Source organism: Leiobunum rupestre, chromosome 1 (genome assembly GCF_980474605.1).
Source record: "Leiobunum rupestre chromosome 1, qqLeiRupe1.1.hap1, whole genome shotgun sequence".
Classification (NCBI taxonomy): domain Eukaryota; kingdom Metazoa; phylum Arthropoda; class Arachnida; order Opiliones; family Sclerosomatidae; genus Leiobunum; species Leiobunum rupestre.
In genome coordinates this window covers 71,470,867-71,488,822 of record NC_143384.1, presented here as the reverse complement: position 1 = coordinate 71,488,822, position 17,956 = coordinate 71,470,867, and the positions used below count along the sequence as shown (strand labels likewise).

The window sequence follows — 17,956 nt, the reverse complement described above, 5'->3', positions numbered from 1 at the left end:
TTTTGCTTTTCGCGTACCGTATTATTTTTCCGTATTCTTTCGCGTATTGAAAGTGAGCGAGTTTTGCTTTTCGCCCGTATTCTTTACCGTATTATTTTTCCGTATTCTTTCGCGTATTGAAAGTGAGCGAGTTTTGCTTTTCGCCCATATTCTTTACCGTATTGTTTTTCGGTATTCTTTCGAGTTTTGCTTTTCGCGTACCGTATTATTTTTCCGTATTCTTTCGCGTATTGAAAGTGAGCGAGTTTTGCTTTTCGCCCGTATTCTTTACCGTATTATTTTTCGGTATTCTTTCGCGCATTGAAAGTGAGCGAGTTTTGCTTTTCGCCCGTATTCTTTACCATATTATTTTTCGGTATTCTTTCGCGCATTGAAAGTGAGCGAGTTTTGCTTTTCGCCCGTATTCTTTACCGTATTATTTTTCGGTATTCTTTCGCGCATTGAAAGTGAGCGAGTTTTGCTTTTCACCCGTATTCTTTACCGTATTATTTTTCGGTATTCTTTCGCGCATTGAAAGTGAGCGAGTTTTGCTTTTCGCCCGTATTCTTTACCGTATTATTTTTCGGTATTCTTTCGCGCATTGAAAGTGAGCGAGTTTTGCTTTTCGCCCGTATTCTTTACCGTATTATTTTTCGGTATTCTTTCGCGCATTGAAAGTGAGCGAGTTTTGCTTTTCGCCCGTATTCTTTACCGTATTATTTTTCGGTATTCTTTCGCGCATTGAAAGTGAGCGAGTTTTGCTTTTCGCCCGTATTCTTTACCGTATTATTTTTCGGTATTCTTTCGCGCATTGAAAGTGAGCGAGTTTTGCTTTTCGCCCGTATTCTTTACCGTATTATTTTTCGGTATTCTTTCGCGCATTGAAAGTGAGCGAGTTTTGCTTTTCGCCCGTATTCTTTACCGTATTATTTTTCGGTATTCTTTCGCGTATTGAAAGTGAGCGAGTTTTGCTTTTCGCCCATATTCTTTACCGTATTGTTTTTCGGTATTCTTTCGAGTTTTGCTTTTCGCGTACCGTATTATTTTTCCGTATTCTTTCGCGTATTGAAAGTGAGCGAGTTTTGCTTTTCGCCCGTATTCTTTACCGTATTATTTTTCGGTATTCTTTCGCGTATTGAAAGTGAGCGAGTTTTGCTTTTCGCCCATATTCTTTACCGTATTGTTTTTCGGTATTCTTTCGCGCATTGAAAGTGAGCGAGTTTTGCTTTTCGCCCGTATTCTTTACCGTATTATTTTTCGGTATTCTTTCGCGCATTGAAAGTGAGCGAGTTTTGCTTTTCGCCCGTATTCTTTACCGTATTATTTTTCGGTATTCTTTCGCGCATTGAAAGTGAGCGAGTTTTGCTTTTCGCCCGTATTCTTTACCGTATTATTTTTCGGTATTCTTTCGCGTATTGAAAGTGAGCGAGTTTTGCTTTTCGCCCGTATTCTTTACCGTATTATTTTTCGGTATTCTTTCGCGCATTGAAAGTGAGCGAGTTTTGCTTTTCGCCCATATTCTTTACCGTATTGTTTTTCGGTATTCTTTCGCGCATTGAAAGTGAGCGAGTTTTGCTTTTCGCCCATATTCTTTACCGTATTGTTTTTCGGTATTCTTTCGCGCATTGAAAGTGAGCGAGTTTTGCTTTTCGCCCGTATTCTTTACCGTATTATTTTTCGGTATTCTTTCGCGCATTGAAAGTGAGCGAGTTTTGCTTTTCGCCCGTATTCTTTACCGTATTATTTTTCGGTATTCTTTCGCGCATTGAAAGTGAGCGAGTTTTGCTTTTCACCCGTATTCTTTACCGTATTGTTTTTCGGTATTCTTTCGCGCATTGAAAGTGAGCGAGTTTTGCTTTTCGCCCATATTCTTTACCGTATTGTTTTTCGGTATTCTTTCGCGCATTGAAAGTGAGCGAGTTTTGCTTTTCGCCTGTATTATTTACCGTATTATTTTTCGGTATTCTTTCGCGCATTGAAAGTGAGCGAGTTTTGCTTTTCGCCCGTATTCTTTACCGTATTATTTTTCGGTATTCTTTCGCGCATTGAAAGTGAGCGAGTTTTGCTTTTCGCCCGTATTCTTTACCGTATTATTTTTCGGTATTCTTTCGCGTATTGAAAGTGAGCGAGTTTTGCTTTTCGCCCGTATTCTTTACCGTATTATTTTTCGGTATTCTTTCGCGCATTGAAAGTGAGCGAGTTTTGCTTTTCGCCCGTATTCTTTACCGTATTATTTTTCGGTATTCTTTCGCGCATTGAAAGTGAGCGAGTTTTGCTTTTCGCCCGTATTCTTTACCGTATTATTTTTCGGTATTCTTTCGCGCATTGAAAGTGAGCGAGTTTTGCTTTTCACCCGTATTCTTTACCGTATTATTTTTCGGTATTCTTTCGCGCATTGAAAGTGAGCGAGTTTTGCTTTTCGCCCGTATTCTTTACCGTATTATTTTTCGGTATTCTTTCGCGCATTGAAAGTGAGCGAGTTTTGCTTTTCGCCCGTATTCTTTACCGTATTATTTTTCGGTATTCTTTCGCGCATTGAAAGTGAGCGAGTTTTGCTTTTCGCCCGTATTCTTTACCGTATTATTTTTCGGTATTCTTTCGCGTATTGAAAGTGAGCGAGTTTTGCTTTTCGCCCATATTCTTTACCGTATTGTTTTTCGGTATTCTTTCGAGTTTTGCTTTTCGCGTACCGTCTTATTTTTCCGTATTCTTTCGCGTATTGAAAGTGAGCGAGTTTTGCTTTTCGCCCGTATTCTTTACCGTATTATTTTTCGGTATTCTTTCGCGCATTGAAAGTGAGCGAGTTTTGCTTTTCGCCCGTATTCTTTACCGTATTATTTTTCGGTATTCTTTCGCGTATTGAAAGTGAGCGAGTTTTGCTTTTCGCCCGTATTCTTTACCGTATTATTTTTCGGTATTCTTTCGCGCATTGAAAGTGAGCGAGTTTTGCTTTTCGCCCATATTCTTTACCGTATTGTTTTTCGGTATTCTTTCGCGCATTGAAAGTGAGCGAGTTTTGCTTTTCGCCCATATTCTTTACCGTATTGTTTTTCGGTATTCTTTCGCGCATTGAAAGTGAGCGAGTTTTGCTTTTCGCCCGTATTCTTTACCGTATTATTTTTCGGTATTCTTTCGCGCATTGAAAGTGAGCGAGTTTTGCTTTTCGCCCGTATTCTTTACCGTATTATTTTTCGGTATTCTTTCGCGCATTGAAAGTGAGCGAGTTTTGCTTTTCACCCGTATTCTTTACCGTATTGTTTTTCGGTATTCTTTCGCGCATTGAAAGTGAGCGAGTTTTGCTTTTCGCCCATATTCTTTACCGTATTGTTTTTCGGTATTCTTTCGCGCATTGAAAGTGAGCGAGTTTTGCTTTTCGCCTGTATTATTTACCGTATTATTTTTCGGTATTCTTTCGCGCATTGAAAGTGAGCGAGTTTTGCTTTTCGCCCGTATTCTTTACCGTATTATTTTTCGGTATTCTTTCGCGCATTGAAAGTGAGCGAGTTTTGCTTTTCGCCCGTATTCTTTACCGTATTATTTTTCGGTATTCTTTCGCGTATTGAAAGTGAGCGAGTTTTGCTTTTCGCCCGTATTCTTTACCGTATTATTTTTCGGTATTCTTTCGCGCATTGAAAGTGAGCGAGTTTTGCTTTTCGCCCGTATTCTTTACCGTATTATTTTTCGGTATTCTTTCGCGCATTGAAAGTGAGCGAGTTTTGCTTTTCGCCCGTATTCTTTACCGTATTATTTTTCGGTATTCTTTCGCGCATTGAAAGTGAGCGAGTTTTGCTTTTCACCCGTATTCTTTACCGTATTATTTTTCGGTATTCTTTCGCGCATTGAAAGTGAGCGAGTTTTGCTTTTCGCCCGTATTCTTTACCGTATTATTTTTCGGTATTCTTTCGCGCATTGAAAGTGAGCGAGTTTTGCTTTTCGCCCGTATTCTTTACCGTATTATTTTTCGGTATTCTTTCGCGCATTGAAAGTGAGCGAGTTTTGCTTTTCGCCCGTATTCTTTACCGTATTATTTTTCGGTATTCTTTCGCGTATTGAAAGTGAGCGAGTTTTGCTTTTCGCCCATATTCTTTACCGTATTGTTTTTCGGTATTCTTTCGAGTTTTGCTTTTCGCGTACCGTCTTATTTTTCCGTATTCTTTCGCGTATTGAAAGTGAGCGAGTTTTGCTTTTCGCCCGTATTCTTTACCGTATTATTTTTCGGTATTCTTTCGCGTATTGAAAGTGAGCGAGTTTTGCTTTTCGCCCATATTCTTTACCGTATTGTTTTTCGGTATTCTTTCGAGTTTTGCTTTTCGCGTACCGTATTATTTTTCCGTATTCTTTCGCGTATTGAAAGTGAGCGAGTTTTGCTTTTCGCCCGTATTCTTTACCGTATTATTTTTCGGTATTCTTTCGCGTATTGAAAGTGAGCGAGTTTTGCTTTTCGCCCATATTCTTTACCGTATTGTTTTTCGGTATTCTTTCGAGTTTTGCTTTTCGCGTACCGTATTATTTTTCCGTATTCTTTCGCGTATTGAAAGTGAGCGAGTTTTGCTTTTCGCCCATATTCTTTACCGTATTATTTTTCGGTATTCTTTCGCGTATTGAAAGTGAGCGAGTTTTGCTTTTCACCCGTATTCTTTACCGTATTATTTTTCGGTATTCTTTCGCGTATTGAAAGTGAGCGAGTTTTGCTTTTCACCCGTATTCTTTACCGTATTATTTTTCGGTATTCTTTCGCGCATTGAAAGTGAGCGAGTTTTGCTTTTCACCCGTATTCTTTACCGTATTATTTTTCGGTATTCTTTCGCGCATTGAAAGTGAGCGAGTTTTGCTTTTCACCCGTATTCTTTACCGTATTATTTTTCGGTATTCTTTCGCGCATTGAAAGTGAGCGAGTTTTGCTTTTCGCCCGTATTCTTTACCGTATTATTTTTCGGTATTCTTTCGCGCATTGAAAGTGAGCGAGTTTTGCTTTTCGCCCGTATTCTTTACCGTATTATTTTTCGGTATTCTTTCGCGCATTGAAAGTGAGCGAGTTTTGCTTTTCGCCCGTATTCTTTACCGTATTATTTTTCGGTATTCTTTCGCGTATTGAAAGTGAGCGAGTTTTGCTTTTCGCCCATATTCTTTACCGTATTGTTTTTCGGTATTCTTTCGAGTTTTGCTTTTCGCGTACCGTATTATTTTTCCGTATTCTTTCGCGTATTGAAAGTGAGCGAGTTTTGCTTTTCGCCCATATTCTTTACCGTATTATTTTTCGGTATTCTTTCGCGTATTGAAAGTGAGCGAGTTTTGCTTTTCACCCGTATTCTTTACCGTATTATTTTTCGGTATTCTTTCGCGTATTGAAAGTGAGCGAGTTTTGCTTTTCACCCGTATTCTTTACCGTATTATTTTTCGGTATTCTTTCGCGCATTGAAAGTGAGCGAGTTTTGCTTTTCACCCGTATTCTTTACCGTATTATTTTTCGGTATTCTTTCGCGCATTGAAAGTGAGCGAGTTTTGCTTTTCACCCGTATTCTTTACCGTATTATTTTTCGGTATTCTTTCGCGCATTGAAAGTGAGCGAGTTTTGCTTTTCGCCCGTATTCTTTACCGTATTATTTTTCGGTATTCTTTCGCGCATTGAAAGTGAGCGAGTTTTGCTTTTCGCCCGTATTCTTTACCGTATTATTTTTCGGTATTCTTTCGCGCATTGAAAGTGAGCGAGTTTTGCTTTTCGCCCGTATTCTTTACCGTATTATTTTTCGGTATTCTTTCGCGTATTGAAAGTGAGCGAGTTTTGCTTTTCGCCCATATTCTTTACCGTATTGTTTTTCGGTATTCTTTCGAGTTTTGCTTTTCGCGTACCGTATTATTTTTCCGTATTCTTTCGCGTATTGAAAGTGAGCGAGTTTTGCTTTTCGCCCGTATTCTTTACCGTATTATTTTTCGGTATTCTTTCGCGTATTGAAAGTGAGCGAGTTTTGCTTTTCGCCCATATTCTTTACCGTATTGTTTTTCGGTATTCTTTCGAGTTTTGCTTTTCGCGTACCGTATTATTTTTCCGTATTCTTTCGCGTATTGAAAGTGAGCGAGTTTTGCTTTTCGCCCGTATTCTTTACCGTATTATTTTTCGGTATTCTTTCGCGTATTGAAAGTGAGCGAGTTTTGCTTTTCGCCCATATTCTTTACCGTATTGTTTTTCGGTATTCTTTCGAGTTTTGCTTTTCGCGTACCGTATTATTTTTCCGTATTCTTTCGCGTATTGAAAGTGAGCGAGTTTTGCTTTTCGCCCATATTCTTTACCGTATTATTTTTCGGTATTCTTTCGCGTATTGAAAGTGAGCGAGTTTTGCTTTTCACCCGTATTCTTTACCGTATTATTTTTCGGTATTCTTTCGCGTATTGAAAGTGAGCGAGTTTTGCTTTTCACCCGTATTCTTTACCGTATTATTTTTCGGTATTCTTTCGCGCATTGAAAGTGAGCGAGTTTTGCTTTTCACCCGTATTCTTTACCGTATTATTTTTCGGTATTCTTTCGCGTATTGAAAGTGAGCGAGTTTTGCTTTTCACCCGTATTCTTTACCGTATTATTTTTCGGTATTCTTTCGCGTATTGAAAGTGAGCGAGTTTTGCTTTTCACCCGTATTCTTTACCGTATTATTTTTCGGTATTCTTTCGCGCATTGAAAGTGAGCGAGTTTTGCTTTTCACCCGTATTCTTTACCGTATTATTTTTCGGTATTCTTTCGCGTATTGAAAGTGAGCGAGTTTTGCTTTTCACCCGTATTCTTTACCGTATTATTTTTCGGTATTCTTTCGCGTATTGAAAGTGAGCGAGTTTTGCTTTTCACCCGTATTCTTTACCGTATTATTTTTCGGTATTCTTTCGCGCATTGAAAGTGAGCGAGTTTTGCTTTTCACCCGTATTCTTTACCGTATTATTTTTCGGTATTCTTTCGCGCATTGAAAGTGAGCGAGTTTTGCTTTTCGCCCGTATTCTTTACCGTATTATTTTTCGGTATTCTTTCGCGCATTGAAAGTGAGCGAGTTTTGCTTTTCGCCCGTATTCTTTACCGTATTATTTTTCGGTATTCTTTCGCGCATTGAAAGTGAGCGAGTTTTGCTTTTCGCCCGTATTCTTTACCGTATTATTTTTCTTTTTTTTCCACTTTTAATAAAGAGTGGACTTATTATAAATTATAAAAAAGATTTAACTAATAATTCACGATTATCGTAGCGCCCACGCTCCGCTCAAGTCTTTGTCGAGAATGCCGGCTCCGGGTTTTGAGACGCCCTAGTTTATTTTTTCGATTTGCGGAAAATTTTCCTCATTTTATTTTTCCGGAAAATGAACAATACTTATAAACTATATGCTTTTCCTTTCTATATGATAAAATTAAAAACAACGAATTCGTCTTGTGCACAAGCGCTTTGAAAAAATTTAATAATAAAGAATTATTTTTTCTTCTATTAAATTTTTTTTAAAACGCTTGTGCACAAGACCAATTCGTTGTTTTTAATTTTTATTATATTATATGCGCAAGAACATTTAAACTAATTTGAAACCATTAACAATAATAATGAAATGAAATGATAATAATCAGCTAGGCTAATACCCTTGGCACCACCTTAGGCCTAAGTCATCAAGCGACGTTTGAAGCCATTAATTCAGTCGGCCGGTTACAATGCGTAGGAGGTTGGTGACAAGCCCTGCATGCCACGCGTTCGAGCCAACAGCTCCCTACACTAACTATTACCGTTCGCTTCTGCATATATTTATTTAGTTTTCACTACCCCATTTCACTTCCCCGCGAGTCAGTGACCCTGATGAAAAATAGACATTAGAGGTTGGGGGTCCAAAATACCACTATTTGCAAGTCTGACGAATTGTTAAGACCACGGCCAACTTTGATGACGCGCTGTGAAGTTGGCTGCGATAGGACAAGACTATAATATTGTTCCATAAGTTTGTCACATTGGGGAATATTTTACAGAGAGCTAGTAACGGAGTGACGTCATCACAAGAAGAAAATCTCTACCTAGCGAGGCGCTGTCAAAGGCTACGTGTGACGCGTTAGCGAGCGGACGCAAAACGGCGACGAAGCCCGTAATGCGGTCTGTCTCGTGAATAGCTCTCAGTAAAACTTTTACATGTGAAGAATAGGAAGTGTCACACTTATGTAACAATATTATACACTTATGACGCTACGTAACAAAACCGTCAACCAGAAAGTGGTCAGAGTTCTATAATATCTTTGATAAAGATATTAAAACAAGAAGACCATGTTACTTTATCTTTAAGTATTTAACTTAAGCTCTATTAAAACTGCTATTGAAGTTAACTACTTTCCCGCTCGAGAATATGATTGGTCGGATCTGCTACTAAATTTTCACCGATCATATTAATACGTTTAAAAATTTCTTACTTCCATTATTAATAATTCAAACAACAACAAACTTTAATTATTAAAAAATTAATGGTTAAAATTTATTTAATAAATTAAACTTAAACAATTATTTTTTTACAGTTTATCTCCCCGAATATTTTCATCATCTAGATAGTAGATAGTAACTTTTATTATTTACATACAATTTGTAAAAATAAAATTTATTAGAACCGACAGAAATAAAAACCAAATTTTTTTGTATATTTTAAATTTTCAAGACACTGTTTCAACAGAATTTGCATTTCAAATAATAATTCGAACTTGGAAATGGATTACCACGGCGACCCTAAAGGTTCGGTGACTGGACAAGTGCCGCCATCTGCGGCGAAAATATCGAAGCATTTCCTGAGAACCCTAGTGAGCAGATCGATGCCGGATTTGTGGGCCGTGCGGTCAACGACGTTCTTCTTTTTGAGGCACTCGAAGCCGCCGAACTCGCAGATTCGATAATGGTGCAAAGCCGCTACGTTCTCGGAAACCAACTCGGTGGTGCAGCCTAAAACGAGAACCCGGTTAAGCCTTGGTTTATATTTATACATATAACTTTCTATATATAATGGGGTTTTTTTTCATTTATCCGCTGAGTGTTTAACTTTCTACCGCTACGTGGCGCTACCCGGTTGTAAAGCGTGTTGACTCCAACGGTCAACGAAATCGGGATCGTTTCGCGATTTTTAACTACGGGTTACCATGGTGACCGCCTTTTTCCGAAGCTTTCAATTGGATTTATAAACAGCAGATGGTGCTTTATAGCATTTTTCGGTCTATTGAATTATGGAGGATATAGCAATAATAGTATAGCATTCTGGGATTCAAAATATATATCTGAAATACACAGGCCCGTAGCCAGAAAAATTTCGTTAAGGGGGCAGAAGCTTTTTGTGAAGGTACACATTTTATCCGTTACCTAATTCGTTTGTGGCACCTAGATGGCAATATTTTAGCCCATGAGGAGAGTGGACCGAGGGCTCCGACATTTGAAAATGTTGCGTACGGAGTTATATCAGAAATCCGAAACTGATGTTGGAAATCTAGAGCATGATTTTCGTTGTGATTTCTCTTCTTTACACTGATTTCGGGATCTTACAGTTGATTTCAAGATTCATAAAATAATTTTTCTCTAGAGTGTACGCGATTTGTACGAATGTCGGACCCCTCGGAGTGTGGCGTATCGAATTTATTAGTTCGAAAATCAATCGCTGCGACAGACAATCTACAAAATCGTTTGTAAACTTCGTACTCGTGACTCGGACTTTCGTTTTCTCTTTTGAAACACGCAATTATGTCGCCCCACCCACAAAATTCATACCATTCATACTTTGGGTCTTATGTTACTTATGCAATTATTATGATATGGAAACGTGAAAATAAATTATGAAGGAACGCAGACCGGGTAGTCTCCTCCATATGGCGTGATTTCCGATCTCGATGGCCTTGTCCGGCGCGACGATGAACTTTGACCTCTGTCCGTGTTTGTTGGGTAGCTCCAACCTGCGCGTTTTGTACTGCGTGAGCATGTAGGGCAGGAAACGAGGGGGGATTTCCGGCGGGTGACCCAACAGGCTGGTGTCGTTGTCCCAGTACAAGTAGAAGAAGTAGTTCTTGAAACTGAAACCGGAAGTGCAAGGAACTTTGTTCTTGTTGGACATTTTCTTGTTGAAATTCTCGGCCACTCGCGTCTCCACACTCCCCATCAGCTGAATGTAGTTTTCGTGAATCTAAACACGACCATTATTAGTATTGTTTTTAATAATAATAATAATAATAAATCAGCTAGGCTAATACCCATGGCACCACCTTAGGCCTAAGTCATCAAGCGACTTTTAAATCTATTAATTTAGGTGGTCGGGTTACTGGAGATTTTCACTAATATGAGTCTCTTTGACGGACCAGCCAAGGCCTATTGAAAATTTAAATGCTTTCAAAAGTGTAAATAACGCTTACTTTTGGAAAATAATGACGAATTCTTGAATCGGAAGATAAAAATAACTATAATAAACACTGGCTCCATTTCAGAAGTTAGTTGTTTTCGAATTTCAAACCTTAACGCGTGTACGCTCGTATTTCTCGCCATCAAACTAACCAACTATTTTGCCAACGGAAAGAGTAGGAAGGGACGAGTTTCCGGTTCGGAAACTTCCTATTTCGCAATCACTCCACGACAGACTATCATTAACCGAATTCGTTCTGTGCCATACTTATGTTTATTATACACTTATGGTGGTTTAAATAATCAGCTAGGCCTTTATTCACAGGTGGCTAGGTTAAGTTTGCAAGTTCTCTCCCCACGGGTTAAAGGGATTTTTCTCCGAATTCTTCAGTTTCCCCTTTCCATATAGAACTGGTTGAGGTTAAGGGTAAAAGCAAAAGTGTGTCAGTGCAAAAAATATAGACCCCAGGAATCGAAAGAAAAACCGTTAATGTCTCGGCTTCGAGTTGACGGGAGAGCTTCCGGCTAGGCGAAATAAGCCCGTCAACCTAGGTTTGCCTTTGGAGGCTAGAGACAAGCAAATTATACTAGATGGAGCTGCAGTTTCCATTCCTGGGGTCTAAATTCTTTGGTCAGTGTAATCGTTTTTTAAATGAATGTTGCACGCGAAGTAAAAGTTGCGAGTCGAGGAGGGAGGGTATTAATTGGGGAGGGAATGAAGTTCCAAAGTACAAACAGTGACGCCTGGTGAGAGCTTCGAGAGCTAAGGAAGCACTAGAGAAGGCTGGCAGGCTAATTTATTTTTTGCAACTTGACGGAAACGCTACCGCCCTCTATCTGTGTTTTAATTCCAAACACGAAAGAACAAACCAGAAAGTGGGTGCTTCGTCCATCCCAGCCTAGCCTTCTATGTGGTCTATCTCGATAGTAGCATGCAGTAAATCTTTAGCGTAAAGTAAAAACACCTGTGTATATGGTAATATTAGAAGAAAGTTAAGAAGCAACTTTATAATTACACAGTAAAATTATTTTTAATTAATAAAATTAAAAGATGAACAACGACTAGTTTCGCCTCTTACAGCTTTTTTAGCCGAACTTTGGTACCGCGAATATTTTGGGGCGAATCTATGACATGTGACTTGTTGTTATTTCGTTTTTAGTTTGTCGACCGCTCGGCTAATCAGACCTGATGATGCCTCTGTAAGAGGCGAAACTAGTCGTTGTTCACCTTTTAATTTTATTAATTAAAAAGAATTTTACTGTGTAATTATAAAGTTGCTTCTTTACTTTCTTCTAATATTAAATCTTTACCATTGGAAAGTATTGGAACTGGCACACTTTTGATAATTATGTAACTTTTGGTAATAGTAAGTGTAGCGAGCTCCTGGCTCAAGTGGCATGAAGGGCTTGCCACCACCCTCCTACGCAGTTTCACCCGACCACTAGAATTAATGGCATTAAACGTTGCTAGCCGACTTGGGCCCAGGCCCGACAAGAGTGGGAGGGGAGCCGGTACAAAATACCGGGGCCCGGGATTGAATAAACCAGATATACTTTTCCCGGGTTTCTCTCCGAAACGGCTCTCTTGGGGCCCAAAATTGATATTTTATCGGGGCCCGGGCCCATTCTCGACGGCCCTGCTTGAGCCTAAGGTGGTGCCTTGAGTAATAGCCTAGCTGATTATTTATTTATACGAAATATAGCCTGGCCACTTGGAATATCAACACACATCCGCGTTCTTTCGTATAGTGACCACTGTCCACTGTCCTTTACAAGTAAGGTGTGGCTTAGATGGAACTGATAATCACCTTTGGCACAACGAACTCGTCAATATCAATGACGAGTACGTACTTGAACAAGTACATGAGGCGGTAGAGACAGTCGTTGAGGGCCCCGAACATTCCCTCCGTCCGAATCTCCTTTTTCGTCACTACGTCCAACGTCCAAGGCAACACACTGACCAACCCTCGTTCACGGTACCAAGTCAACACCGTCTGGACCTCGCTACCCACCGAATTGTTATAGAACAAAAAGTGCTCAACGCCCATCATGTTGTTAAACTCGATAAACTCGACCAACCACGTGGCCCTATTGAAATCATAATGGAACGGTTTGACGCAGACGGCCAATTGACCTCTCGGTGAAGTCCGGTCCTCGAGGTTATTCCGTACTTTGAGGGTAGTCCCGAACTGTTCCGAATCTGTGACGTACACCGTTACTCGATCCGGGATCACCTTGACGGAGTTCTCGATGCAACAGGACAACAGGAAGGAAGCGTACAAGAGGTTCCAGTGTTCGTTAAGCGGCTTCTTGGTGGCCTTGATGACCACAGTGTCCTGGATTCCGTCGAAACGCAGTCGACATTGGATATCCGGACTCTTCTTGGTCACCGTTGTGGCTATCAGACGCACGCACCCGAAGTTGTTCCTGTTGTCCCAGTAGGCCGAGTACAACAGCAGTTTGTCTTTTTCTGTGGGGGGGTTGGCTCGCTTCCATTGGCTGTCTTCGAGACTGCAAGATTTATAAGACGCGTTATTCGATGACTCGGATTCCACTTCCTGTAATAGAGACGCGTCTTTAGTAAGGTGTAAAAGTATTTGATCCCAACCCATCGTGAGGAAATTGAATGTTTGAACAGTGTCTGGAGTAGTTTATATCGAATCATAGATGAAATAAAAATAAAATAGTGAACCTATACCCCAGGTCAGTGAATGCAATTAAAGGGGAATTGTCACCACCCTAAAATTGGTTAAAAACTATTTAAATGGATAGAGGACGTCCCAAAATGGTTATACAAAAAATTTCATGTTAATATTACCAGTATTTGATTTATTATTAGCAACTAAATTTCGTGTTTTATCCCCCCCCCCCCCCCGACTCGAGAATCTCAGAACCGCTTGGTTGAACCCACCTGCAGCGCCATCTCGTGAACTAAATATTATTTTCCCCGGTTTTATCGTTTTTCGGTTGGAACTGTCGTCTGCTACGACATTCTCCTTGGTTTTTTAACCGAGTTATATTCGTAGACTGTAATTTATCGTGTTTTTAAAATTCCTTATACGCCACCCTTTCTCAAATTTTCATTCTTTTGTCGCTGCACGTAGGTTCAACCGCGATTTCTGGAATTTTTGGAGCCGTTTGATGTAGGTTGCGGAAAAAGTAGCGTAACTTTTTAAATGCTTTTCCAATAACTATAAAATTTCAGGGACATAATCATTTATACATTTTCTATCATTCTTTAAAAAAACCTCGTAAATTTTGGTTTTGGTGACAAATCCCCTTTAATATAGTGGGGACGTATAGTGTTTTGGTGAATAACCTTTAACCTTTGGTTGACCGCCCAGAATCTTCAAGGGCGAGAGGAACGGCAACGACTTTTGGGAACGACGCCGGATTTGATTGATGATGGACAACAGTTCGTTGTCTTTGATGGTGTAGGCCGTATCGCTTCCGCCGGAAACGGAAAAGATCCCGGAAACGGCGTCTTTCTCGAAGGAGGCCGGCCAGAACATGATGACCCCGGTGAAGGTGAAGATGACGCAGCATAGCAGCATGAAGGGCACGGTTCCCACCCTTATTCCGACGACTTGCACCGACCAGGCGCGACGCTGAACCATGCTGGACGCTCATCAACCGTCCAGCTCCGGGACCACTCCTACAAGATCTACGAACAAATGTGTACCAATTTTGTTTATTATATTTTGTAACTAGCTTGAGTACGCGGTATTCAACGTTGCCAGGTCGCAAAACTGAAATTATAGTATCAAAGCCCAAAAATATCGAATTTTCTAGAAAATTATAGTTCAAAGGTTTTATTCGCTTGTACAAAGTACACCCTTTTGTAACACTTGATCATAGTTGGCCATACTCGCATATTTATTGCGTCACCCACTTCCCAAGTTCCACGACCTATTTCGTTCTCACAACACGCTTGATTAGTCGGCAGTAAAAGTACAAACTAACACTACAAGGAGTATAATATTTCCATTCTGAAAAGAGAAATACTTTCTAAAATTTCCTAAATTATCGCCTAAATATCGGAAATACAGTAAAATTATCGCAAAAAACGTACTATACAGTACGTGATTGAAATTATAGTACGGAAAAACAAGTTGGCAAGCCAAAATATACCTCTCCTCGGTAGAATTGTCCCTAGTGGTATTAATTTCTCGTGATAACCCTTAAAGATATATCTCCGCAATTTAGAGTTATTTGTTAAAAATATTAACCCATTTCTATCCCGCCCGGTATAAAATTTTAATTATAATTAAAATAATTGAGACGAAACGACCAATTTTAATTTATTCAGAATATCATAAGTTAAGTAGTTACAACAGTACGTTAGACGTACTATAACAATGCACAATTGAATTAAACCCTTTTACAGAACAAGTTTATCAGTTAAATATAATACGACGCAAATTTTAATGAAAGAAATATCTACAGAGGCTTTTTGGAATTACTCGCTTACGAAATACTTGCCGCATCTTTAACGCTCATTTTATTTCAACACTCGCCCTTGATGAAGATACCGTAGATATCTGGTAGTGGACAACTCGTTCACTTCCTGTTGACGTTGTGACGCATACCACATGAAAAAGACCAATGCCGTCCAATTTCCAATATCATATAATGACTCGCACACCCAAGAAATCGTAGATATCCAAATATCCACACCAAATGTATTTACAAGAAGCAAAAACCTTACCATCAACAAAGCACAGAGAGCCACTTGACTAACCGCCAGCTTTTAAAGCAATTAACGTTAAATTATCTCCTTTGAATTAACAGAACTATATATAGGTCGTTAAGAAAGTGGACTACCCACAGGGTCTACCCTTTAACCCTCTAATCTCGGCTGACTGCGCTAAAACAAGATTTAACCTTTAAAAAATACCAGATTAGGCCTTCATAAATTCATTAATAAAAAAAGACTTTATTACCTATTATGCTTACGATGCCTGTCTTAATTTCAGTGAATCTAAGCAGCTATCGGTGGTTCTGTGGTAGAGCGCTCGACTGCCAAGCCGAATGGTCTGGGTTCGAAACCTGGGTGGCGCATTTGTTTTTAATCAATAGAGAAACGCTAAATTAGAATTTCTTCGATGCAATAATTTCAATTTCAATTCTATTTCAATTAAACAAAAATTTCGTACTCTATTAAATACGCTTCCGATAAAGCTGAAGGTCTAATTTTCAATAAGGCGTAACAAGTGTCGGTGGTTCTGTGGTAGAACGTCCGCCTGTCAATCAGGAGGTCTCGGGTTCAAATCCCGCCCGATGCGATCGCAAATTGATACTAAGACGAATACCGTGTACAACTGGTGAAAACCCTGCCATTGGACGTTGAGAGGTAGCATTACACTCAGCACTCGGTCCGTCCCAAAGTCATTAAGAAGAAGTTGGAGAGAAAACGCCCATATAAACACAACAGACTCAACATGCACATCCATCAGAACACAAACACAACAAATTCAACACTCACAACCTACGCATAAACATTACAAAAACGTAATACACCAAACCGTCACGACGGTGAGTGAAAAAACACCATCCAAACCAAACCGCAAATGCATCCGTTAACGCTCACCGTCACACGGTGGTTTTGCCAACCCTTTGAGAAACTGCGTACGCAGTGATTACACTTTGCACCGAAAATGCGAACGCGTTCGCAGTCCTGACAGACAGACACACCCACAGACCCACAGACAGACACGGTCGTTGTATAACCCCTCCTAGGGGACTTTGTCCCCTCGGAGAGGTAAAAAGAACGGTAATATTATAGAATAGAATTGTACTATTATTATAATACGGTTGAAAACCCTGCCGGTATTTCAAGGGGAAATATAACTATTTGTATAACCAAGGAAAATGCTACACATTTAACACGAAAATAGAACGCTGCTATAACTGTCTCCACGCGTGGCACCGTACCCAATATAACCCACTGGTTAACAGTGGCGTAAATGTCACCAATAGCAAGCACAGAAATCGCGCCCAGTCTGCAAGGGCGCATTTAAGGAGAGTTAAAAATGACTTGTTACCATGCGCACTGGGGGCTTCTACTTAGGAAAAAGGCGATTAATGAATAGTAGGCCTATAAAGAAAATAATAGATAGTTTTATTACCTCTTGTATTGATGTCAGACCAAGTGACAAACATTTGATATTTCTTAACGTTTACTGAAGATATACACTTTTTTAGAAATCTTTCTGAATTTTTCATATTACTTTTTTTGATTTTTGGCCATTTTGCGCCCTTCTCAAAGTGGCGCCCATGGCATGTGCCATGTCTGCCATACCCTAGTTACGCCACTGCTGGTTAATGACAATATTAACCAATTATACGATGATTGCATAATAATTTGCCTTTTATTATACGGCTTAGTGTCTATAGAAGAAGGCTTTTAAAACAAATTGCAATTATTTCAGCTTTTTTCGTGTGTATGCCTAAAGAATTAAGAGACTCGGTCTTTTGGCTAAGATCAAAGTGTAGTATCTGGTATATAGCGGATATACCTAAATATAAAATTAATTCAAGTAATTAAAGTGGCTTTAACCGTTAAAAACTACAATCAGGGTACCATCTAAGACCATTTACATGTAAATGGTCTTAGGTACCATGAGATAGTATACCAAATGTGGTCGACCTAAGTTGAAAACTGTAGATTCCTATAGCGGACAAACATACAAACACTCATCTTTATGTATTAGATGGGGGCCTTGGCTACGATATGGAAAACCCCGGGGTGGTTTTCAGGGGGACCTCTGGCCACAGGAGGGCGCCACATGGCTACCTGGTTTGGGCGGGAACGATCCCGTATACGAAGAGCTAGCGGACACAATTGTGGAGGTCAACAAAGCGACATTTTGTTTATATGCTCTCTACAAACATAAAGAAAAGCCTGTGCCATCACTTATATCATAAGTGGAAAAAAAACATAAGTATGGCACAGAAGGAATTATAGTCTGTCGCGGAGTGATTTCGAAATAGGAAGCTTAAGAATAGGAAACTCGTCTTAATTCCCACTGTCCCTATCTAGTGGTGTGATGGGGTCACTGGAGCCTGTGGGGGGCTCCATACCCGGCTCTCAAGGTCATGTGATCGGGGCGCTGGGTCCCTGGAACCTCATGGGTGCTCCACACTCGTCATTCTGTGACCTACTAAGGAGGGTAGTTTGCAGTGGAAGAGGAAGCCACTCTAGTCCTCAGCTGTGCGAGGGTGGGTCTCGGGCAACCCATGGTGTCGCCTTTTGTTGGGCCGTGATGAGGGCGTTTGTTTGCTATATGTGAGGCGGTCAAAATGGCTGTCTCACTGGCCGAACGTTGTTTCGCAAAGCGCACTTTTGTCCAGGGCTGGTTGTTTTAGGTGGCCGCTGTAGTGCTTAAGGCGGAGCAGCGGGGTACAAATACATATACTTATGTTTCCGTTGGCAGCACTATGTTCTTAATTGTCCCAAAACGAACCATTAGATAAGAAGACCACTCCAAGCGGATGGTCTTCGAAATCTGGATAACGAAACGATCAACGATCTTGAACGCGTAATGCGTTATATCGTTGTGAATTTTAACAAACTCACGAGTGAGTCGTGAGTAGGTGTTACAAATATATGGGTG

General features: G+C 40.0%; 1 protein-coding gene across 1 annotated transcript in view; it reads right to left on the bottom strand.

Moving 5' to 3' along the window:
* Positions 1-8,493: 8,493 nt before the first annotated feature.
* Positions 8,494-17,956, bottom strand: part of LOC149966263 (uncharacterized) — a 27,041-nt gene continuing 17,578 nt past the window's right edge. Inside the window, exons 2-5 of the mRNA XM_090181390.1 lie at positions 13,667-14,004; positions 12,149-12,898; positions 9,801-10,128; positions 8,494-8,906 (exon numbers count right to left, since the gene is read on the bottom strand). Coding sequence (XP_090037516.1) covers positions 8,683-8,906; positions 9,801-10,128; positions 12,149-12,898; positions 13,667-13,957 — 1,593 coding nt within the window. The 5' untranslated portion in view covers positions 13,958-14,004 and the 3' untranslated portion in view covers positions 8,494-8,682. The remainder of the gene's footprint in view (positions 8,907-9,800; positions 10,129-12,148; positions 12,899-13,666; positions 14,005-17,956) is intronic.